Raw genomic sequence first — 25,948 nt, 5'->3', positions numbered from 1 at the left:
CCCACATTCTGAAATATCTGTTCAGTGTATTTGTAGTTCTTTTCTGATTACACTGTATGTTTCATAGTACAAGCTCTCAATTTAACTGGAGTATTCAAGGATTTAGATGCCTAATCATAATTTATTATTTTTCCTAGAGCAGGGTTTCCCAAACTCGGTCCTCAATCCACCCTAATAGTCCAGGTTTTAAGTATGTCCAAGCTTGTGCACAGATATTATACTCAAACTAAAGTACTAATTAAGTCACTTGTGCTTAACCATGGAAATCCTTAAAACCTGGACTGCTGTTAGGGTGGCCTTGAGGACCAAGTTTTGGAACTGCTGCCCTAGAGCTTTGTGGGCCTATAAATTTCATTTCTTTTCCCCTTAGTTTAAATCACTGTACATTATATTGATGGGTTGAGCTAACTCCATTAATGTAGACCTCATAATCTGTGATTTACTGAACTGACACAACAAGATATTTTGTGTTTTATGATATTATTGCATGTATCCTATATAATAAAAGGCTAACGAAGCTTCTCACCTCTATGGAGGGAATTCAAGTGTGTTGAGCATCAGTGGCCACTAGATGGTGTCCGATGGAGCAATTGAAGTGTGCACACAGCCGCCGCTGCTGACATTACAGTTGTTCCATCATTTTGATGGGCTGGTAATAGTTTATAATAAATACTGTGTCTTTGGTATGACTGACGACTGGGATATTAACATATTTATTATTACTCTGAAGAGTGACCAAAATGTAATGTAGTATTAAATCTCAGAGTAAGAAATATACAGAAAATTATAGTATCTCCAGTAGGGATGCAGTTAAAATATCGGCTGTTGGGATCCCAGCATTCAGGAGATTGACTGCGGAATCCCGACAGACGGTTGAATACCGACGCCCGGAATCCTGACCACCACTGGGTATTCCCACTTGGTTGATGGGTCCTGCCACCAACCGAGTAGTAGTATAACCTGGGCCCAAAGCATGGCGAGCGCAGTGAGCCCGCAAGGGGACTTGCTGCCAGGATTCCTACAGACGGGATGGTATACTGACAGCAGGCATCCCGTCTGCCGGTAAAACATATGTATTCCCGCCAGCATACAGCACAGATTTTAGTAAATGAGATCTGTCTTCTTTCTTTATAAAGTATAAAATCACAGACATGAGGGCTTAGTTGTAATCATAGACAGGACATAACCTTGCATAGAGATCTGGTGTTGTACCCTAAATCCAAGAACTAGTTTGAACAACCTTGGAAGTACAGCACTATATACCACATGCTCTTGGTGCTATCTTTATTGTTTAGAAACATTTAATCTAATTTCACAGGATTAATTTGCCATTTCCTTGTACATCTGTCTATAAAACCTGGCCATATACACGGATGGAATGTTTAAAGTCACACCATGCCAATTAAATGTTTTGTGACTGGTTATAAACATCTTAAAATGTCCCTGCATTTCATAAATGATGCCTTACAAATGCAGAAAAGAAAACAAAAATGATTTTCTGCCTTTTATATGTACTTTTTCCACATTGTATTGGTAAACACAGGTGCAATAAAACAAGATCACACATGTAACAGAAGAAATATAAAATGAACTTTTACTAAAGGTTAATTTTTCATTTTTGTCCTTTATTTCTATCCACATTGAAATGTTCCAAGTTAAGTATTGCAGTGCGATAACTAAACAAGGTTATAATGCAGAAGGATGAGGCTATATGTTCTCATATATTATTCAGCACAGAGGACATCAATGCTGTGAGTTACATTACTGAAAAATGATTAGATATTTACATTTTGCTTTTTATCAGTCAGATATTCTATTAATACAGTATCAGGAACGAGCATCCATCATCACTTCATCGTATTATTGCAATTGAGATTTATGTTAATGTTGAAATTGAACATCAAGTTATAAAAGTTTGTATAGTAAATTATTTTTGTGAATTTCTATAATTTTTGTTCTTCAAAATGCTTTGTTTGCATGAAATTTTAACTTCATTTTGTTTGTTGCTGACACCAAGGACTGTTCATAGAAATTCTTTGATTTTGGACTGTGTAAGCCTTGTTGAAATAATGTAACTGCCAATGTCATGTCTGTGATATCTGTACTGAGCCCCTAGCCTTCTACAGTGGATCCAGGTCATTAGCCAAGGGGAGGACTTGTAGGATAATTTAGTAATGCAAATTATGATCTGTAATCCAAGCAGTTTAGACATTTGTTTCTTGCAAGATGTAGAGTGGCAGCTACAACTAGAACTGATTCTAAATATACCTCCTGAATTATCCTTTAGAAATTATTACAAATTGTTGAAACTATGCAATAATTGTAACTGTTAAATCTAAGCACTAGGCAATCTGCAAAGTTAATAGAAGCTGCCCAGTGGTTACATAAATACACTGCGCTTTTATTTTATTAAAAAAAAAAAAAAGTTCTGACTTCTTAAATATATCAGCCGAAAGAAAAAGTGTGCCTGTCGCCAGCTGTGCAGAAATTGACCCTAAGCTGTTTTGCAGGAGCACTGATGCTTAACAATGTATTTTATGCTGGTCTTCATGTAAAGAGCACACTGTCTCTTGTTAAACATTGCCACATTGGTAATAAGTGCCTAAACCTTCAGACCAATGAAAGTGCCACTTTTTAGGTGGGTGGGTGGAGAACGTGTAGATAGATGCTCCAACCCAGTCCTTTTGCCCAAGCTGGTTTGGTTGAAACTGGTTTCCTGCTATATAAATATTAAGTTTGCTTACCTTAGCTTATTAGGGTGGTAAAGTACTGTACTTCTGAGAATATTTTCGTCGTTTAGATTTACATTGATAACTCAAGCTGCATAACCAGCATCCCAGACATCTCGGTTGTCTAGTCATAGAAAATTATGACTTCTGATCGGGAAAATATGGAGAACACTCTAAATGCTTCTAGGGATAGGCAGCGGTTGCAGAGCCGCACCTCGGTTATTATCAATCAGGCCCTTAATCGAAGTATTTTCACCTCAACAGTCTCACCAGCTGCTGAACGCATACGCTTCATCTTGGGTGAAGAAGATGACAGCCCGGCTCCCCCGCAGCTCTTCACTGAGCTTGATGAACTATTATCCGTTGATGGCCAAGAAATGGAATGGCAGGAAACAGCCAGGTGAGACTTCATCACAAATATACACAACAGCCATGTAGTGCCTGCTGTAGTGACGGCTGCATACTGCACACCAAAAGCTACTTGTCTTTTTCCTTAAAAATTAATTGGACCACAACATCCATAATAGCATTTGTATTTATCATGTTGTAAACCTGCACTTCTGAATACAGTATGTTATCTTCCTTCTATTTGATTACGTACTCTAGATTTGTAGGATAAATGTGGCAATCCGTTTGTAAATTAGTGACATTGTTCTATACAAGATAAGATCTAGAAGAGTAGTGACATTGTTCTATACAAGATAAGATCTAGAAGAGTAGCATCACCCATACAGTTTGACCAGTCTGTGCAGGGAAAGATCTACTTTTCCCAGACGGTCACCCAGGCAGCACACTGTACCTAGAGAAGGCAGATTGTGAGCTGAATGCTCCGGTAATGACAATGGTCTGTACAGTGAGGACTTCACCAGTCTAACTATGAGCAGGAATATAACTATTCACCTCTCAGAAATAAAGATGACATGGCATGGAATTACTCACTTAACTAGCCATGAATGTACAGAAATTGGGCTGCTATTGCAGAATAATATCTGTACCTGGAGTAAGAGAATACTTTGTTATATTTTGTGTGCGGCAGCTTGTGTGATTACTTTGTTTGATAGGTATGTGTGCCAATGACTTTGCATCAGTTTGCAGCATGTGCACATAGTAAACATTTCCTAATTATCATCATTATTTCTTTAATGTCATATTCAGCTGGATCTTTGCTGCCATTGCTTTCTGAAATTGAATTTTGTCTTGGAATTATTTGTAATACTTTGACAGCCAAATAGGGTTCAGTGCTCTTCAGACCCCTCTTGTACTTGAAGTGCAAAGAGCAGTTATTTCATTACTAATCACATTCCAAGTCTAACACGTCATACCTTGTGCTGATTGGAGTGGACATTTAAACTGTGCACTGGGCTATTTGAGACTCTGGCCTGATTCAGAGATGGACACAGTTCATACAGCAGTGGCATCTTTGGATGCAGCTGCTGTGTGAAAATATGTAAAAGCAGCAGGAGGCGCCTGTAATAGATAGATGCCCACTGCATGCTTTTGTGATCCACTGCATCTACAGCATTGTATCATCTGCGTGATCATCGGTCTGAGTAACCCTCAGATTATTTAGGATGGCTATATAAGTCATGCTACTGGGGCCAGTGAAGATGCAGCCACTGGCCTCTGCAACACTCATAAAACTGTAATGTTAACCATCGCCGCCCCTTCCCCGGCCACAAACGTCTGCAGCATGTCAGTCATGCTGCATCTTAGGGGGCGCTGCGACCATTGTTAGAGACCTAGATCTGCACATGCTCAGTACAGATCCTGCGCATACGCAGATCAACAAAACATCGGAGATGTACGCAAATCATCTGGATTGCATATATCTCTAAAATAAATTAGGTCCTTTGTGATGTTGATAATTCCAATGAAAGAATTATGGTTTTAAAATAGTTTTTGATTGATTTGTGTTAATATTTTTGTAAAATCTGCCTGTCATGCCTGTGAGAGGAATTATTGTTATTGTCTTCTATCCACTACCTAACTGACAGGGAAGTATACATACTGGGGCAAATGTTATACCCTGCGAGTTGCAGGCACCAAAGCTCTAGATTTAAATTGGCAATAAATGAAAGGTTAAAACCAGGTTGATTTTTCCTTTTAAATTATTGCTTCTTATATTGTATTTAGCAGCTAAATTGCAGAAAACTTGTGAGTGTCTGCAACTCGCAGGCTGTTAAGCTGCATACACACTAGACGATGTCGCTCTATGAGCGACGTCGACTAGTGTTTCCCCTCCCGGGCCGGGCAGTTGGCGGCCGCCCTTACACATTGGGGGTCATTCTAACCTGATCGCACGCTGACGTTCATCGCAGCGATCAGGTCAGAAGTGCGCATGCGCCGGCGCCGCAGTGTGCCGGTGCATGCCAGACAGCCGATGGCTGTCATTGCCCAGCGATCGCCTTTGCCTGATTGACAGGCAGAGGCGTTCACTGGGCGGGAGGGGGCGGCATGGCGGCGTAACGTCACATGCAGCCGCTGCGACCCGGGCAGCGATGAGTAGCTCCCGGCCAGCGTGCAGGAGCTGCGATGGCCGGGAGCTACTCCTGAAGTACAAAAGCATCACTGCTGTGCGATGCTTTTGTACTTCTGCGACAGGTCAGGGACTGACATGCGGGGCGGGCTAGCCCTGTGCTGGGCGCCCCCCCGCATGTCAGTGTGCCTGATCGTAGCTGTGCTAAATTTAGCACAGCTACAATCAACTCTGAATCACCCCCATTGAGCGATATGACCGTTCAAATTGCTCAGCGATGTCACATGCCATGCAGGCGACAGTCCAGATTGAGCATGCATGCACTGCTGACACCGAGGGTCGTTAACGACCCACAGTGCCGCGCATCGGCCATCTTCGTCGGCATACACACTTGCCTAGAAAGTGAATGATGTCGCTCATGCAGGGAGAAAATTAGTAATGTCGTTCATTTTATCGGCAAGTGTGTATGCACCTTTACGCCTCTGTTTGTTATTGATAAGCCTGTGCTAGCGATTGTGAGGTTATATTTTGTATAGAACTCTAAATATGTGAGTAGTCTAGTTTTACCGCAGACAGTATCATGGATTTTTTGTCGAATTTCACTTGTACAGCAATAAACTACAATGGTGTGACAATTTTTAAGATATATAGGGGGATATTCAATTGTTTGAAAAGTCAGTTGGGAGTCTGTTTTTTCCTATCTAATAGACAGGAAAATACAGAAACCGAACAGACTTTTAAAACAATTGAATTCCACCCATAGACTCTGGTAGCTGCAGCACAAGTCCAAGGGCAATCAGAGGTCAGCAATGATAAAGACAAGCTGAAGTCAGAAATGACAAGGGCAAAGAAGAGATAGGGGGGAGGGACAGATAAGTGTCTAAAGCTGCATAGACACAGTGCAATGCAGGCTACGGCCGATATTGACCATGCGATCTGGCCTGAGGCATGAACCTCCGATAAATTCAATATTGGCCTGCCTGCACACTCTATTTTACCTTGCGATGCCGACCCCGCGGGACCATGCATCGGCATCGCAAGCTGTATACCATAGTTGCCTACCCTCCCTCATTCTGCAGGAGACTCCCTGAAATAGCACCAATCTCCCTGACTCCTTGAATAGTCCAGCAATCTCCCTGATTGCACCTTACCCCGATTATGGAGCTATTACGTTCTTGGGGGGGAAAAAGAAATCAGAGATACATACATTCAAATGGGATCATCAGCGCCATTTCCCTGCATTGGTTATAAGGCACAATGATCCCTATGGCCACTTACAGTATATGGAACCTCTTGAAAAACACAATACACAATCGATTCCAGCAAAATATCAGGGTCTTTTCTTCAACCAGTAGATCTTACTAAGTTTGGGGCTCATTTACATTTAGATGTAAGTCATTTTCATGACAGGCCTCTCAGATGTAGCAGTACGCGCCCGCGCTGATAGCTGTTACTTTCACAGTCTCCCTGAAATACTTTTATTAAAGTAGGCAAGTATGCTGTATACACACGGTGCAATATGCACAATGTTTTCTAACGATATGGACTATATAGTCCATATTGGTAGTTATATCGCACCGTGTGTATGCGGCTTAAAGAAGCAATTTGGAAATCTCCTAGAAAGCAAAGCACAAAATGGGAATGTATTTCTGGTATGTGATATTAGTGCTGTGGAAATACACTGTAGGTAAGTTTAGATATCCATCTCTGGTCATGGCTAGTAAGTGTAATGTGCATGGAGTTTGTGGTGGGTACTTGTATTGGTAAGGAGATAGGGTTCAGGGAAAAAGTTAAATTAAAAAAGTGCAAAACCTTAGATTCTCTGCTGTTTTACTAACTCAGTGTTACATTTTGAGTTAAACAGAAATTCTATATCTGCATTTTTTTTTAAAAACACTATATTCATCATTTACATCAATTAGTTAAATAATTTTCAATATGTTCCCATTCAAACTTGAGTGAGAATAATTTTGACAAATTCTAGAGCTAACTTGAATGTTTATGGAGCCACAAATTGAAATGCAGAGCAACATTAGGCGGGCATGGAACTCAAGGTCGACACCCATTAGGTCGACATGAACAAGGTCGACGTGAAAAAAAGGTCGACATGGGGACATTCAGCATTCTTCGGACGTTGTATCGGTCCTCAGTGTCGGATATTTTAGAATTACACCCTACCATCTGAGTCTCTAGAGTAGAGAACCATCTCGCAGCTGGAGCTGTGGCATCTTCCAGTGTGGATTTACAAGTCACAGCTTCCCCAACATGTTCCCTCATTTTCTGCATATTTTTAAGGAGAAGGGAATCCTAATATGAATTTTGAAAATCTTGCCCAATATGGTCTTCTCCAAAGAATTAAATCCTTTCATGAGGTTTTGCATGGTGATCTCAGGCTCTGAAAAGGTCCACAAAAGCATTTGTGGAAGATGACTGAAAAGGCTGAGAAGGGATGTCTAAATAGCAAAATCCCATAACACCAGCAGTCCCTGAACGGGAAGAGTCCACCAGCCGCGCAGCAGTTGACACCTGGGAGTGCTTCTCCATCACCACAGCTCCATAAACACTTACAAATCACAGCATATGTCCACAGGAGATGATGTTGTGAGTAAAAGCAATATAAGACAGTGATAGGGAGACCTAAAGTTCTCATTAAAATAGATACATGGGGGTGATGTATGAAAAACGTCCTAACGGACGTTATGTGCCTGGGGGCGTATCACCACATTATCGTGGTGATACGCCCCCACCCGCTGCCACAATGTATTATTTGCATGCCTGCTGATGTGGGAGGGCGTTATGTCACCTGTAGTGTGATATGCCTTCTTCCACACCTGCGAGGCTGTTATTGGCGCTGCAGTCTATGCACATGTGCCCTTCTCCCCTCCTTCCAGCAGGCGCTGCTGGCAGCCTCCCGCGCATGCTCCGCCGGAGGTTTGAAGAAGTGTTTATCCCGGAACAATAAAGTTTTTTCATCTCAATTTCATTAACAATAAAAAAAATCACACATCCACGATTGAGGGTAACACACAGCGCCTGGCCGGGGGAGGCGTTCCGGCCCGGCGGACTTAAGAGTCGAAAAGTTACAGCAGAGGCAATCATACATTGCCTCTGCCCTTCATTTGACAGTAACCACCGCAGGGAAACGTTAAGCGGTGGGGGCGCGGCGGACAATGCACACTGCGTTAACACGCCGTTCATACATTAGGGGGAAGCGCAAAATACAGGCTTAAGGTGCGTTGTGGTCAGCAGAAACCACAGCGCACTTTCATACATTTGCCCCATGGTTCCTTATACTGTTAGTAATGTTAAGGGTACAATGCAGTGTAATTCAGCTATAATACATAAATAAGTTTTAATACAGCCGAGGCTGTATTTGAGGATTGTTGTGTACACAGTCGGGCACTTAAATATGAAGAAACAGTCTATTGTTGCAGCACTTTTTATATACTTTAAATGCAGCAGTGTCTCGTGAAATAATGGTTATCTCTCACCAAAAAGCATACAGCTTCCCCTCCAAAAGATAACCTGGTTGTGGCCCGACAAGTCTCAGCAATCTCTTTAGTGCAGCTTGTCTCGCTGAACCATACTTGCCTACACTCCCGGAATGGTCAGGAGGCTACCAAAAATTGGGTACTGCTGCCGACCTCAATTATCCGACACCACCCACTTCCTCATGTAAAGTGCTGATTCGTGTCATTGTAGCCACACACCCTCCTTTCAATGCCATTATTATTGGCATTGTATAGAGGGGGCAGAGCCACAACGACATGATCATGCTGGCTCCCCTACCCCCCGCACCGTCCAGTTATACTGCTTCACGCCCCGCCAATGTGTCAACCTGGCTGTTCCCTTCTGGAGGCGACAGCCAGGATGTTGGCCTCCCATGGTTTCACACTTATTTCTCCTATAATCTAAATCTCCTTAACTTACTTTCTCTGCATTCTGGGGGCTATACTGTAGTTTCAGGCATTCACAGCTGTAATGGGAAGTGATACATTACATTGCACCATGCGGTATCACACATGCAGACGGTATAGCATAAATACAGTATGCTTTAGAATTATGCGTTATAGATGGGGCACTATCCTTCTGCAAGACATTCTCTGTCATCAGTGTCAGGCATTATTCCAGAACATCCCATAAATGCTTGATTAGTTTCAGATATGGTAACTGATACATGGATACCATTATTGTCATCCAACCACTGGGTGACCACACATGGTCTGTGGATGGGTAGCATTGGTATCATGTCAGACAACCTTCTCATTGGGAAATAAATGGTAAAACATGGGTTGACAATATCACTTAGGGGGTAATTCAGACCTAAATTTAGCACATCTACGATCACTCACTTTGACATGCGGGGGGACGCCCAGCAGAGGGCTAGTCCGACCCGCATGTCAGGCCCTACCCCCCCACAAGGGTGCAAAAGCATTGCACAGCGGCGATGCTTTTGCTCCCGCTGAGTAGCTCAGTGCCAGCACAGCTCCTGCGCACTGGCAGGGGGCTAACTTCGGAGTACCAGGTTGCAGCGGCTGTTGTCTGGACTGCGCCCTGGCACGCCCACTCCTGCCCCGCGACCGCCTCTGCCTCTCAATCAGGCAGGGGTGATCGAACCAGTGAGATGCTTTCGCATCACTGGCTGCACATGCGCCCGCCGCACGTGTACACTGCACATAGTAATTCAGACTGGGATCACTGCCGCTGCAGCGATGCAGTCTGAATTACCCCCTTAGTCTTATCACTTATAAGTAAGTGCCGGCACCCAAATCATATCTTGACATTGCGACAAATTACTTTATGAAATCACATAACTTTTTATGAAAAAAGGCTTTGGCTTGTAAAGGTCTTTAGGCTGGTTACATGCATGCAATCTGTATGTACAGAACTTGGGATCCTTCTTAAGACCGTCTCATCTTCTTCCACTGCTCAATAGTTCATTTCCTGTTCCCTATACAACAGTGAGCTCACAATTATATATTGTCATGTGTGATGAGCAGTTTATTCAGTGCAGTCCGACAAACAAATGTTAGACTGTTTGACATATACAGTCAATTGAACTACAGTTGCCTGTTTTGCCCTGCACTTCAAATGAATTCAAGAACATTACAGTTCTGTCCAATGTTGCCCTTTTTCCCAGGGCAGGCTAATATATTTGTGGCTTGGAATGGGCAAGGTGCTTGCTATAGCTCATAGAAATTCTGATCCATGTTGACATGATAGCTTCATGCAGCCGATTTGTCTTCCGCACATACAGTACTACCACTTTCCAAAGGGCTGTATTGGATTGAGATGTGGTGACCGTGGAAACGATTGGAGTACACTGGACTCATTCACTGTCATGTTTGTGAATCCAGGGTCAGATGATTCTGTATGTGCTTTGTGACATTGGCCCTCATTCCGAGTCGTTCGCTCGGTATTTTTCATCGCATCGCAGTGAAAATTCGCTTAGTACGCATGCGCAATATTCGCACTGCGACTGCGCCAAGTAATTTTACAATGAAGATAGTATTTTTACTCACGGCTTTTTCATCGCTCCGGCGATCGTAGTGTGATTGACAGGAAATGGGTGTTACTGGGCGGAAACACGGCGTTTTAGGGGCGTGTGGATGAAAACGCTACCGTTTCCGGAAAAAACGCAGGAGTGGCCGGAGAAACGGGGGAGTGTCTGGGCGAACGCTGGGTGTGTTTGTGACGTCAAACCAGGAACGACAAGCACTGAACTGATCGCAGATGCCGAGTAAGTCTGAAGCTACTCTGAAACTGCTAAGAAGTTTGTTATCGCAATATTGCGAATACATCGGTCGCAATTTTAAGAAGCTAAGATTCACTCCCAGTAGGCGGCGACTTAGCGTGAGTAACTCTGCTAAAATCGCCTTGCGACCGATCAACTCGGAATGAGGGCCATTGTGCATTATGCTGCTGTAAGTAGCTATTGCACATGGTCAACAGCAATAGGCTGTGGCAATTAAATAATGCTCATTTATTATTAAGGGGCCTATTGAAGAAAACATTCCCCACACCATTATGACACCACTAGCAGGATGGTAGAATGCTTTCATGTTGTTAAGCCAAATTTTGACCCTACGATCTGCATACAGCAGCAAAAATGTATATTTGTTAGACCAGGCAACATTTTTCCAGGCCTGTGGAGATTTTAATACAGGAGAACATAGTAGCTTACTCTCCTTGGATTTGCCGAGAGAGCAGGTAGTTCTGAAAAGTCCCTTTTTGCACGGGGTGGGTTGTGTTATGACAGGAATAATTTTGTCACACCCCCACCACTAAGCTATTACTGACGTGTATATTGGTGGATGATACACTTTCTTCGCCCAGTTAGTGTCATGAATAATGTCATCAAGCTCTGCCCATCTCTTTGTTTCCTACCTTGCCTCCGCAATCACAAGGTAGGACTAAGCAAATAAATATTCCTTTAAAATGCCAGTACAGTCTATTAATACAGCGTGACAGTTTAGATGCACACAAGTGATCAGATGACTTCAGTTGCAGTAAAACATGTACAATTCATATCTGTTCAGTTTTAAACAGTAAAGGAATTACTGCAATGCGCCAAAACATTTAAATACATTTGTATTCTGTGTTAAGTCATTAATATGAAATAACTGTGCTTGTCTATCTTTACTTTTTCGGTGAAATATCTAAAACCAAATCTTGTGTTATTGGCTTTCAGTCACATAGTTGTTCAAAAAATCTAGTGGTCCATGTGTTTTTTTCAAATTTGGCAAAGGTCATGTGTGTGTATATATATATATATATATATATATATATATATATATATATATATATATATATATATATATATATATGTGTAGTTTAAACATTGATTAGAAAGTAAAAATGTAGACAAATATAATCTGCTTTTTAACACCTCAGATTTAAGATATTATTTCTGTTTGGTTTGCAAAGGAGCTATCAAACTGGTTTAAGCTAGATGCACAGGGCAAATAAAGCATTTGCTCCTTTCTCTCACTGTAGCCCAAACACCCACTTTTATTTGAACATTTACATTTTATTTTTATTTCATTCTTTCTGGGACAGGTGCAGCTCTTGAGCCTGTAAAAGTGTGCCCATCTCTTAAAGAATGCCAGTTATAAGGTTAATTGGTATGACATTGTGGTTGTGTAATGAGAAGTGGTTTAACCTTTGCACTGTTCTGCAACTAGTTACACATATTTTCCTTCTGCTCATTTTGAACCCATCTCTACAAAAGCAATCATTAACCATCCAGTAGTGACGCCAAATTTTGTGACACAAATGCTGACGCTGGGTCTGTGAGACCCATTCGGATTTCTGCGTTGTTTTAGGAACGCTATGAATATTGATCAGGAATGACTTCAGGAATGGAAATAGAGACCCCTTGTTAATCTCCAACTGTTAAATGTTTTATTATACAGAAATGGGTTCTCTGCGCACTGAGGTGTTAATCTGAGGCGGGGTGTGCTGCTAATAATGAGGGGTGTCCCACCCCCCCTTAAATGGTAAGTATACAGATGTGGATAAATCCACAGGGAACCAGCGCTCAAACCCTATTTGTAGTGGTGAATGTACGGTTATAAAGTGAAACTAAAATCAATAATGAAAAAGCAGGTAATATACTTAAGGTTGTTTATTCTAAGATGCTGAGATACTTTCTTTCCCAACAGGTATAAATTCGGTTTAAAAGTCAATCAGTGATTGGGGCACGCTCCTGGTTTGAGCTTAAATTCTGAAGTGCAAGGTTCAATTGAAAGAACAAATGCTGTAATCTTTGTAAAGTCGAAAAAAAAGAAAAAGAAAAAGACTCCCAGAGGAAGACCCTAACAGGTCGAAACGCGTTGGAGCTACCCATCTATACTACATTGGACTGAGGACGAATATTCACTACAAAGAAGGACAGTACTGCTAATCCTTTCCGCAAACCATCCGGTCACGTGATCCGGAGTTCCGGAAGCAACCGGTTGCCAGGCGACGGAAGAAGCCAGAGACAGCGGAGAGTGGAAGGCGGAGGGGAAGGGAGAAGGTAAGTCCCTGTAGGAGGAGGAGAGGCGCGGCCAGCCGCTCGGAGAGCTCCGGCCGGGTCCACTTCGCCTCTGTGACAGGCGCACACCCCAGGTCAGCGGCCCCACAGAGCGGGCCTGATTCGGGCGCTCTACTGTGGGACGTGCTGCAGGAGGAATAGCGCCAGTCCAGGGTCCTTAGTCTCCACTCTAACCAAAGCATACACTACCGCTGTCAACTGTTCATCACTTCACAAGAGAATCCTTCACTTCAGAGCACAGATTAGCGGGACGCCGCTGTCTGTATAGACTTGTAAACCGTTTGGACTTTAGTACATATTATCATTAATATTTTTTTGTGGCATTTTTCTTTTTCTTTTTCTTTTTTTTCGACTTTACAAAGATTACAGCATTTGTTCTTTCAATTGAACCTTGCACTTCAGAATTTAAGCTCAAACCAGGAGCGTGCCCCAATCACTGATTGACTTTTAAACCGAATTTATACCTGTTGGGAAAGAAAGTATCTCAGCATCTTAGAATAAACAACCTTAAGTATATTACCTGCTTTTTCATTATTGATTTTAGTTTCACTTTATAACCGTACATTCACCACTACAAATAGGGTTTGAGCGCTGGTTCCCTGTGGATTTATCCACATCTGTATACTTAAATGTTTTATTAATTCACCCAGAAAACATTTATTATTTATTACATTTCCTGTCCAGTATTTTTAAGCATTCCTCACACATATATTTTGCATGCTCCGTTTTTCTATACTTGTTGATGCATTTGCTGAATCTTCCTCGTTTTCCTGGCACTGGCAATTTCTCCTTACAGCAGTGACTACAGGCACTCAAAAGAGTTACTTCAGTACCGACACTGGGTCTCTTAGACCCGGCACATAAAGGAAAGGCAGCAATCGCAACAAGCACATCGTTAAGCTTTATCTGTCAGTGGACAGTAAACGACACGATAAGAAGGTACTGAAAAGTACATCTCTACTTCTCTGAAATTTGACCAGATAGAACAACAGTCAGCATGGCTAAGTCTCACAGACCCAACGTCAGCAGTGAATGGTTAAGCTGAACACTGCGTCAAACCTCTGACATAGTTTGTTTCATGACTGTATTTTTAACATCTTTCAGTGGCAGTGCTTTAGTCAGGTCACTGCTGTCTGTTGCTTTGGTACATACTTGCCAACATTTTACCCTCACCAGTCTATGAGATGCCAGAGATAGGGGCCCTGGTGGGAAGTGAGGATGCAGTGAGTTGTGTCATTGTATCGCCACCCCATCCGTGTCTTTGTTTAATCCGTATGTCGGTAAAGTGGGCAGGACTTTGGTGTTTAGTGTATAAGAATAAGGTGCAGATTTACTAAGTCTTTTAGAGTTATAAAGTGTAGAGCGATAAACTACCAACCAATCAGCTCCTAAATGCCATTTTTCAAACACAGCTGATTGTTTGGTACCTTATCTATCTCCGCTTTATAACCCTCCAAGGCTTAGTAGGTCTGCCCCTAAGAGAGAAATCACATGCGGATTTATACCCTTTTTACACCGTCAGCATATGGGGGGTCATTCCGAGTTGATCGCTCGCTAGCTAGTTTTAGCAGCCGTGCAAACGCTATGCCGCCGCCCACTGGGAGTGTATTTTAGCTTAGCAGAAGTGCGAACAGTTGTATCGCAGAGCGCCTGCAAAAAAAATTTGTGTCGTTTCTGAGTAGCTCAAAACCAACTCAGCGCTTGCGATCACTTCAAACTATTCAGTTCCAGATTTGACGTCACAAACCCGCCCAGCGTTCGCCCAGCCACGCCTGCGTTTTCCCTGGCACGCCTGCGTTTTTCAGCACACTCCCTGAAAACGGTCAGTTGCCACCTAGAAATGCCCACTGCATGTCAATCACTCTGCGGCAGGCAGTGCAACTGAAATGCATCGCTAGACCCTGTGCAAAACTGCATCGCTCGTTGTGCCCGTACATCGCCGTTTTTTAGCCTGATCGCTGAGCAGCGAACAAATTCAGCTAGCGATCCACTCGGAATGACCCCCATAACAGGGGTTATTGCACATAAGCGTGCATAACCCACGTTGCTGGTTGGTGTAAAAGGGTCGAGTTGGAATAATCCAGATTGAGTGACCCGGTATTCCAACTCGGGTAGTTTGCAGGGTTCAACCCGGCAAACTGTGCAGTGTAAATGGTAGCCGGGTTGCATCGATCTGGCTTCCCGTTCACAGTGATGTACAGGCGGCGCTTGGAGATCATGTGAATCATTGCGGTAGCGGCCACACTTTATGGCGGCCTGAATTTGCACAAAAGTGCTCGCTGCACCATAAGTCACCGAGCAATTTGTTGTCAATTCAGTACAATACCAGCCCGCGAAGGGTGCTTGATCGGGTGACATTGACGGTGTAAAAAAAACGTAGCAGCAACAGCACATCGCACTCTTCGCGGATAATAGGATCGACCTCATAGAGTGCTTCTATTTCACCCTGTAATTAATATATATGCCACACACTTGCACAGACATATTTGTCTCAGTGTCATACCCATTTTTCTGCAGACATACAATGGGTTATTACAGACAACAGCTAGATTTTAGTTATTATTAATCTCAGTATAGGCTTACTACAGAATCAAATATTTAAATACTTACATGAAATACCAACAGCGGGCTAAGAAACAGTTCACACAAAAATAGCGCTTACGCCGAGCTTGAGATGCTTGCCGGTCAGTAGTAGCTGTCTAGCTTGGGAAAGACACACGTCACAGACACTTCCCACATACAGATGTGTCCTGCTCATCTTAAATTCTATTCGTGGCAAAGCGACTCGTTTGCCACGAATAGTGTGCACGTGACTACGCATGCTGTGATTAGTCATGGCAGGCTGCGGGTGTTCGCTGCCATCATGTGTATGCACTCGGCAGGCGAAAAAAAGCAAAATGAAGGACACATCTGTACACCATGTTGTAAACCATTTTATGTGCAACAAATGCACTCACTAATAGGCATTATTTACACTGCAGAACCCTCTCTAACACAAAAGAACCAACTCTGTTGCTTAACCATGCTCGCAAATGCCTAATCTGTGCCTAACCGAGAAACAGCCTATCGGCATCATGTCATTTTTGCGACCAGCATTTGTTTGCAATTGCACGAACACAAACACACCCTTACCGTACTTGGCAGGTCATTCAGATCTGATCGCTGGGCTGCTAATTTTGCTGTCCTGCGTTCAAATAGTTGCCGCCTCCAGGAGTAGTGTATATTTGCCGTGCAAGTGTGCGATCCTACATGTACGCCAAGCTGCTAAAATCCACTTTGTGCAGTCTCTGCACAGCCCAGGACTTACTCCTTCAGTGTGATTACATCAGGCTGATCGGGGCCGGAGCTGACGTCACACACCCTCCCTGAAAACGCTTGGGAATGCCTGCGTTTTTCCGGACACTCCCAATAAACGGTCAGTTACCACCCACAAACGGCTTCCCCCTGTCAATCACCTTGCGAACGCCCGTGCAATTGAATTTTTCGCACCATCCCGTCGCTGACCAGTGATGCCCTCTGCTCCTGTCCGACGCACGTGCGCATTTAGTGCCTGATCGACCACTGTGCGAAAACGCACAGCAGCGAGAAGGTCTGAATCACTCCCAAGGTTCTTTAGCTTATAGCGCCCTCTGCTTTGCCTGTTCTCTCCATCCATGCTCAGAGGGTAGTTAGTGGTACAATCATGCAGATCTGCATGGGTGCAAATTCACATCAACTATGCAGACTAGTGTATTACTCACACCGCAGAAGGCCACAGGAGGGTTTTAAATAGGAAGGTCCATACGGGTGGTCTTCAGTATGCCGACTGACGGGATCCCGGCGCACAGTATACCGGCGACGGAATCCCGACAGCCGGCATACCGACACTTATTCTCCCTTGTGCGGGTCCACGACCCCCCTGGAGCGAGAATAAAATAGCATGGCGAGCGCAGCGAGCCCGCAAGGGTCTCATTTGCGCTCGCCACACTGTCGGTAAGCCGGCGGTCGGGCTCCCGGCGCCAGTATGCTGGTCGCCGGGAGCCTGACCGCTGGCATACCATACTGAACCCGGTCCATACAGTCCTGTGTGGTTAATAATTTAATTAAAAATTCTTTTTTAATACAATGCTACACAATGCACTGCCCATGCTGTTTTATGTAATGTTTGCAGGGTGTACATTAGAAAAGATCAGTACATTTATTGCTAAGCACAAGGGCTGTTTGCAAGCCATTGTAGGCCCTAGTCAAGCAATGCACTGCAGCCCCTCTGGGCCGGCGACCAGGGGGGTCAAAGGGGACACTTGTACAAGGCCCCAAGGATCAAAGGGGCCCCAAGGAAATGCCACTTAGTGCCCGGCAGGGATGTCAGCCATCTTGTCCAAATAGGGCAGTGAGCTGTAGGCGGTATGGGCATAGCCTCAGTGACAGGAGCCTCTCACACACAGTGAGTGTGTGCCCGCTCTTCTGTGTCCAGCTCTGTTGGAGGCAGTTACGGGACATGGCAGCAGCTCCGCTGGTCAGGATTTCTGTGCCCTGCACTATCCTCTTCTGGCGGGATGTGAGGGCCACATGGTACCTGCTGTGTAGTGTTCGGGGTCTGGGTACTGGGGATTGCAGCACAGGTGAGTCTCTCCCCAAGGTAAGAGTGCACTGGTGAGGGGATACAGGGCTTTGGGATGGGGTGGGGGAGCTGGAGATGCAGCAGGGAGTCATTGGGGAGAGACAGACTTTGGGGTGTGTGGGAGGAAGGAGAGAGGGAGAGACAGACAGACTGTGGGGTGTGTGGGGTAGGAAGGAGAGATATACATATTTATGTGTATAGATAATAAATGCGCTTTAACATATATATATATATATATATATATATATAGGCCTGACGAAGGTTTGTGATTAAAACCGAAACGTTGCACATCAACATCGGGAGACTGGACCCGTTTATTTGAATTAAGTCCTGGCGTGCTGCTTCATTGTGCTTTTATCTTCAACCTGCAAAGTTGATTTAGAGGGCACCGGGCAAGCTGACTGTGATTTTTATTTCATGAGTGCCGAATACAAATACTATTTATATATATATATATATATATATATATATTTACTGTATATAATCTGAGGGAGCCCCAGAGATATCACTGTACCGGGCCCCAAGGTTTCTGTTGCCGGCCCTGTGGCCCCCACACACCCATTCACGTGAACCAATAAAAAAATCATAGCATGCCCCTCCTGTAGTCCTGGGCCGTCTCTCCACATGCTTCCATACAGTGAATGTCTGTCAGCACTGTGGTGAATAACTCCAACAAGCTGAAAACCAGTCACTATCTGCCTACAGGCTGGGAGGCAGGTAGAGAATGCTGCCTGGCCACTGTGAATGCGTGACCACAACCTGCCCCTGCTCTGAGGCCCCTAGAATTGTGGGGCCCAGTTTGCCTAAATGTTAAGATGGCCCCGGCCGTTTGTCCAGGGGCGTTTTTAACCGAGGCGGGGACCCATGTGCAGACTCCGAGTAGGCCTCCTCCTCTCCTCGGTGCACTGGGCCCTGGCATTGTGCTAGAGTCTACTGTGCATGCAAAGGTCTCCGGAAACATTCTGCCCACCATGTTCTGGAAACTAATTTCACTACTGCGGGGTAGTCATTTTTACTGTGATTTTTGCCCGATGCGGGACTCTGGACAGGTGTGTGCCATCCTGGACCCAGGGGCCCGTGTGCACCACCCAGTGACGTGCGGTGGGGTGAGGCAAAGCCTTTCCTGTCATACTTACGTTTAAACCAGAGTTTTGACTGAATAAAATACAAGTTGAGTATCCCTTATCCAAATATTCCGAAATACGGAATATTCCGAAATACTGACTTTTTTGAGTGAGACTGAGATAGTGAAACCTTTGTTTTCTGATGGCTCAATGTACACAAACTTTGTTTAATACACAAAGTTATTAAAAATATTGTATTAAATGACCTTCAGGCTGTGTGTATAAGGTGTATATGAAACATAAGTGATTTGTGTGAATGTAGACACACTTTGTTTAATGCACAAAGTTATTAAAAGTATTGACTAAAATTACCTTCAGGCTGTGTATATAAGGTGTATATGTAACATAAATGCATTCTGTGCTTAGACTTAGGTCTCATCACCATGATATCTCATTATGGTATGCAATTATTCCAAAATACGGAAAAATCCGATATCCAAAATACTTCTGGTCCCAAGCATATTGGATAAGGGATACTCAACCTGTATATGAAAAATACTGATAATTTGTTTGAAATATCTTCTTTGCAATATTCTAATAATTTTTATAGCCCAAACTCTGGAGTAAAAAGTCTGTGGCAGGTGAGGCAGTGCCGCACCTGTGTATCCTGTCCACACTAATCAAAACTCACCAGATTTCCAGGAGTTTATACGGCTGCACCTGTGTATAATGCCCAGATGTACCCTTTGGCTCATATATTGCATGCAAATCCTGCTCTGGGGTTAGCCAGTGCCTCCTAAGCCATTTAGCTCACTGCACGTCCCTGGCACCATCCTCATTGCACCCATTATAGAATCGCCAATGTTTATACTGTAAATGTACACCTACACTTCTGTTGCCAGATTTCTTACATTTTCACATTTAAAAAGTTACTTTCACTTTCAGAAAAAAATATTAATCAGATAATTTAAGAATAAATGTCAAAAATACTTTCATAAACTTATGTTCTCTCTGCTTTATTATAGACAACTTCATAACCTTTTTGCATAATTATGAACAAGTTTTACCATCTAGTAATAATTTGAAATTGTCTTCTCCATTTATCCTTTACACTTAACAATGCCTTAAACAAAATGAATTGCATTAGTAAATGGAAACTTTTACATCTTAGATGGATAAAGTTTGAAGAGAAGGTGGAGCAGGGCGGAGAAAGGTGGAGTAAGCCCCATGTTGCCACACTGTCCTTGCACAGCTTGTTTGAACTGCGGACATGTATAGAAAAAGGGACAATACTACTTGATCTAGAAGCCAATTCACTCCCACAAGTAGTTGGTGAGTATTTCCTGGTTGACTTCTAATTTAAACACTATATTTCTCGTACAGTAGGGGGGGATTTACTAAGCATTGGAGAGAGATAAAGTGGAGAGAGATAAAGTACCAGCCAATCAGCTCCTAACTGCCATGTTACAGGCTGTGTTTGAAAAATGACAGAAGGTGGTTGGTTGGCACTTTATCTCCATCCACTTTGTCTCTCTCTAAAGCTTAGTAAATAGGCCCACAAAATGTACTGAGTGGTCAAATTATTATGACCACCGGGTTAGTACTTTGATGGGCCACTTTTTGCCCTTAATACAGCTTCAATTCTTCTAGGCATGGATTCTACTTAATATCAATATCGCTCATTTTCCCCCTTCTGAGCGACATTGACTAAAATATCGCACAGTGTGTATGCCGGAAATGACGGCCGATGTGCATTCCCGGGGTTCTTTAACGACCCTCTCTGTCGGCCATACATGCAGGTCAATTTTGGCTCTGTCGGCCAAAACTGCATGTACGGGCCAGCCGCAGCATGACGTCACTGACCGATATCGTTTGCGGTATCGCTCAGCGTGTACGCACAAAGGGGGTAATTCAGACCTGATCGCTTGCTAGCGTTTTTTGCAGCGCTGTGATCAGGTCAGAACTGCGCATGCGTATGCACTGCAATGCGCAGGCGTGTCTCACGGGTACAAAGCGGATCATTGCTGTCCGATGGGTTTTACGAAGAATCTATTCGCACATCTGATCACAAGGGGATTGACTGGAAGAAGCCGTTTGTGGGTGGTAACTGACCATTTTCAGGGAGTGGTTGCAAAAACACAGGCGTGTCCAAGCGTTTGCAGGGCGGTAGTCTGACGTCAGTTCTGGCCCCGGACAGGCTGAAGTGATCACAGCGGCTGAGTAAGTCCTGGGCTACTCAGAAACTGCACAAGATCTTTTTGTACCGCTCGGCTGCACATGCGTTCGCACACTTGCACAGCTAAGATACACTCCCCTGTGGGCAGCGACTATGCGAACGCAGGACTGCAAAAAAAAAGCTAGCGAGCGATCAGGTCTGAATTATCCCCAATGTCGGGCGGCCCGCGAGGGAAGGGAACACACTGTGTGATATCAGTCATGGAGCGTATCGCACAGTGTGTACCCACCTTATCTGTTGTTATGTTTCATGGGGAATGTTAGCCAAAATGCAATGAACTGCATCTCCCTAACTTTGCCTATGCCACCCTGAAGAGTTGTGATGATACAATAAGGATCCATTTCTTTGTGCTGTTATCATAATTTCTCTAACGTCCTAGTGGATGCTGGGGACTCCGTCAGGACCATGGGGATTAGCGGCTCCGCAGGAGACAGGGAGCCGCTAATCCCCATGGTCCTGACGGAGTCCCCAGCATCCACTACGGACTACGAGAAATAGATTTATCGGTAAGTAAAATCTTATTTTCTCTAACGTCCTAGTGGATGCTGGGGACTCCGTCAGGACCATGGGGATTAGCGGCTCCCTGTCTCCTGCGGAGCCGCTAATCCCCATGGTCCTGACGGAGTCCCCAGCATCCACTACGGACTACGAGAAATAGATTTATCGGTAAGTAAAATCTTATTATTGATTATATATTGCATAATATATGTCTTTTATTAATCGGATGAGTTGGAAACCATAAAAAGGAAGCATAGAATGCTCTCCCTGTTTTGTGTCTAAATACTGATTCTGTTGCTGTTCTCTCAAGGTTCTGTACAGTGTATTAGTGCTCTGACTGTCTACTGATTGGTGTTTGCACCACCACTTCAAGGGTTTCTACACAGGAAGATTGTTCCATGAAATGCCTATAAATGAAATTCTGCATCTCATTTTCCACCATTTTCTTTCTAATAGAGAAAATCCTTGACAACCAGATTGAGACAGGCCTGTTGAAGCCAGAGATGAAGGAAAAGGTGACCTACACGCTGCTGAGGAAGCATCGGCACCAGACAAAGAAATCCAACCTGCGCTCCTTGGCTGACATAGGGAAAACAGTCTCCAGTGCAAGTAGGATGTTTACCAGCCCTGATAATGGTAATGTAGAAACCAGTTAATGCTGTGCATATTTCCATTCACTATCTCATCAACATCTCCTAGATAGCTTAAGGTTATTTCATTGTTAAATACCCACCACCTGCCCATAAGTCCATATATCTCATGTTTACATTATAAACGACAAATGTCCAACATTGTTGTATAAATATTCAGGACAATCAACCATATGGACAAAGTGTCTTGTGTGCACAGAACATTGTCTTTATGTAATTGCATTAACATTTCTCCGGGGAACTGTCTTTTGGGCTCATTAGAGTTAGAAAGGAAAACACAGTTATACCAATGACAGTGTGACAATGGTAGCGATAGTGATTACCAAAATATATAGTTATAGTTAATAATTGATTTATACCCTTACTTTTCTTTGTGCTGTCGTGCCATGCTGAAAGCTAATGTTGACCAGTGTAAGTGAGATATGTTACATTAGAAAATCTTGCTGTACTCACCTGGTTCTGCCCCTAGCAGTCCTAGCCACAGACTCTCTCTCCTGGTTGAATGGTCATTTTTTTTTTTTAGTTATTAAGGACTTTGTCAAGACCTCTCCCCAGTGAGTTTCCCCTTTATCCTAATGTGAAGCTCGTAGGGGAGGTGCCTCCAGAGTGCTGCCAGCTGTTTCAGATCTGTCTGTGGGAGATCAGGGAACTGCAAACAAGATATTTTCTTATTTAACACATGCCACTTAATTGTACAAAAACTCATTTGTAGTTTTGTTTCATTTTTTGAAAGTCACCATTGTCATTTAATGCATGAATGATAAGAACACTTTAAAGCAACCCCTCTTAGCCATGTGAGTACTGTAACATTGTGTGTTTCTCTTTTATTCTATCAAAAAAGTGTCTGGCTTCAGATTATTTCTTTTATGGGTGCAGCAACAAACAGACACAATGCTAGATACAGCGATGCTATAAAGCTATATATAGCATTATGCACATTGTACATTGGCTGTACTGAGCTCTCGTGCTTTCATTACATTACTTTCCATGGCAGCATGCTGTTCTTCATGGATCATTATCTATTTTCTTTAGATTATCCAGTGCTATACAATTGGAGAATGTTTATTCATTCAAATCAGCCTATGATTCCAAAATGACTGTCTTCATGTATATTCACAGATGTGACCTTTTCCCCCCAACTATTTCATAGGACCGGTACTCTTTAAGAAGCAATGCAGGGCATTTATGGACATACTACAGTATATATACTGTATCAGTGTATAGAATTGTATATTGCCAAATGAGTCTGATTGTCTGCCTCACGTATAGATTTTTAAGACCAATTGCAGAAAATCTCTCTGCTTTCACTGGATTGCGGTCCATATAGAAATGCACCTGGTGGTAACAGCAAAGACATTACTACAGCTTACTACAATTATAGGACGCCCATCTTCATTCATTTCCTATTTTGCTTTTAAAGTACTGCATGGTTTAGCCTCAGTCTATGTCCTAAATTAATCATGATCATAAGGTACAGTTGCCACATTTCTAGACAAAAATACCAACCGTCATTTATGTGTCTGTCCTATTAATGACATTGGCATAGAGATTGAAACTCTAGAGTGTTGGGACGTCTGAAGTTTATTACATATGTCACTCTCGTATGGTTGAGTTTCTGCTGCATTGATATGAGTTAGACTAAAATATGCTTCCCAGCATAAACTGTTAGGTACAAAGTATAGGTTGTTGTCTGGTTTGCACCATCTCAGAGGATGAGTGACCCACCCCCACCAAAAAAATAATAATATTTTGTGAGGAGAATAATGCTCTGCAGCCCCATACTAAACATAGAATGACTCCCTACTTACCTCATCTTTTCCCTTATAAATCTAATTTATAGAACTTGCTTTGCAAAGTCAAGTTTCATTTTTGCATGCGAGTGGAAAATGAATACATCTACAATGCCTCTTATCTTCTCATCTCCTTCAATTAAAACAAAATCTTGCAACCCAGCTGATTCCAACATTTTAAGTCACATACACACAGTGCGATATGAACTATCAATATGGAATGTATAGTCCATATTGGTATAAAACATAGGTGGTCATTCCGAGTTGTTCGCTCGTTGCCGTTTTTAGCAGAATAGCGATCAGGCTAAAAATGGGCGATTCTGCGCATGCGTATGGGCCACAGGGCGCACGCGCTAAGTATTTTCACACAAAACTATGCAATTTTACACAGGTCCGAGCGACGCTTTTCAGTCGCTCTGCTGATCGGTGAGTGATTGACAGGAAGTGGGTGTTTCTGGCCAGAAACCGAGCGTTTTCAGGGAGTGTGCTAAAAAACGCAGGCGTGTCAGGCAAACACGCAGGAGTGGCTGGGGAAACGGGGGAGTGGCTGGCCGAACGCAGGGCGTGTTTGTGACGTCAAACCAGGAACTAAACGGACTGAGGTGATCGCAATCTAGGAGTAGGTCTGGAGCTACTCAGAAACTGCAGGGAAATATTTAATAGCAGAACTGCTAAGCTTTCGTTCGCAATTCTGCTAAGCTAAGATACACTCCCAGAGGGCGGTGGCCTAGCGTGTGCGATGCTGCTAAAAGCAGCTAGCGAGCGAACAACTCGGAATGAGGGCCATAGTGCATATCGCACTGTGTATATACAGCTTGCGATCCGATGCACATTCCCGCAGGGTCGGTATCATTTAAAAAAAAAAAGATCATGTGGGCAGGTCAATTTAGACTAGAAAGTGTTTTATCTAGTTTCTAGTATACTCAAAATTGTACATAGCCAATATTGTACCGTGTGTATAGTCAATATCGATAGTTCTGGGCTGGGGGGAGTTCAAGGGAAATTGCAAAGTCAAAATCGGCCTTTAGCCAGCATCGCACTGAGTGTAGGCCCCTTTAGTCTGCAAATCAATGCACTTCCTGTAAAAACAGGCAATACTGCAAGAAACAGGTGCAAAAGTAGCATCACTGCACCATATCCTCTCTGTTTTGAATTTTCTTAATTTATTCTTTATGAGTCCGTTAAACATCAGGAGTATTTTTAACGCAACTGTATTCACATAGGCTGATTCTGAGTTTGGAACACACATGTTGCATTACCAGTGTGCCAATATGGGACACGGGTCTGCACTGTGCCAGAGTCTATGCTCTCTGGTGCACAGCAGCACATGCGACATCTTCCTGAATATCACTCGGAAGATGGAGCTCGCTAAGGAGGAGGGGTCCGATTTCCGCAAGGTAAGATACTGTTGCCCCCGCTGGGTGAACACAGTGCACCCCAGTGGGGCACGTGGGTCAGCTCCATGGCTCTGCAGTTACTTTTTTTAAATATATATATATATATATATATATATATATATATATAATTATATATATATATAATTATATATATATATAATTTTTTGTAGGGTGCATAGCCATGCCTCCTAATTAGGTCACACCCACTTACAATACCTGGGACCATTGCCACTCTCTACCGCCCTGTGCATTGCAAGGAGTGCAAATGCATTTATTGTTTTTGCATGCAGGATAAATATCCCACTTTCAGTGCAACATGGTTTTATCAAGGTACAAAATTACTTATTTTTTTCTTTGCTTCTAACTCAGAATTAGCCCCACTTAAGGGAGGTACACACGGAGAGATCCGTGTTTAAAATATAAGCAATCTGACTAGATTGCTTAGATTTTAAGCACAAATCTGCTGTGTG

At 43.3% G+C, this 25,948-nt stretch overlaps 1 protein-coding gene across 10 annotated transcripts in view; it reads left to right on the top strand.

Annotated features, from left to right (window-relative positions):
* The window catches only part of SLC4A4 (solute carrier family 4 member 4), a 393,000-nt gene that overhangs the window by 222,358 nt on the left and 144,694 nt on the right, over nt 1-25,948 (top strand). For 6 of the 10 annotated variants that reach the window (XM_063920109.1, XM_063920107.1, XM_063920103.1 and 3 more), the window contains exons 4-6: nt 2,994-3,129; nt 20,079-20,239; nt 22,098-22,277. In XM_063920109.1, coding sequence (XP_063776179.1) covers nt 2,994-3,129; nt 20,079-20,239; nt 22,098-22,277 — 477 coding nt within the window. The remainder of the gene's footprint in view (nt 1-2,993; nt 3,130-20,078; nt 20,240-22,097; nt 22,278-25,948) is intronic. The other 4 variants (XM_063920111.1, XM_063920108.1, XM_063920104.1 and 1 more) reach the window with 1 other exon arrangement.

Source organism: Pseudophryne corroboree, chromosome 1, assembly GCF_028390025.1.
Source record: "Pseudophryne corroboree isolate aPseCor3 chromosome 1, aPseCor3.hap2, whole genome shotgun sequence".
Lineage (NCBI taxonomy): Eukaryota > Metazoa > Chordata > Amphibia > Anura > Myobatrachidae > Pseudophryne > Pseudophryne corroboree.
This window is presented reverse-complemented; position numbering and strand designations above follow the sequence as displayed.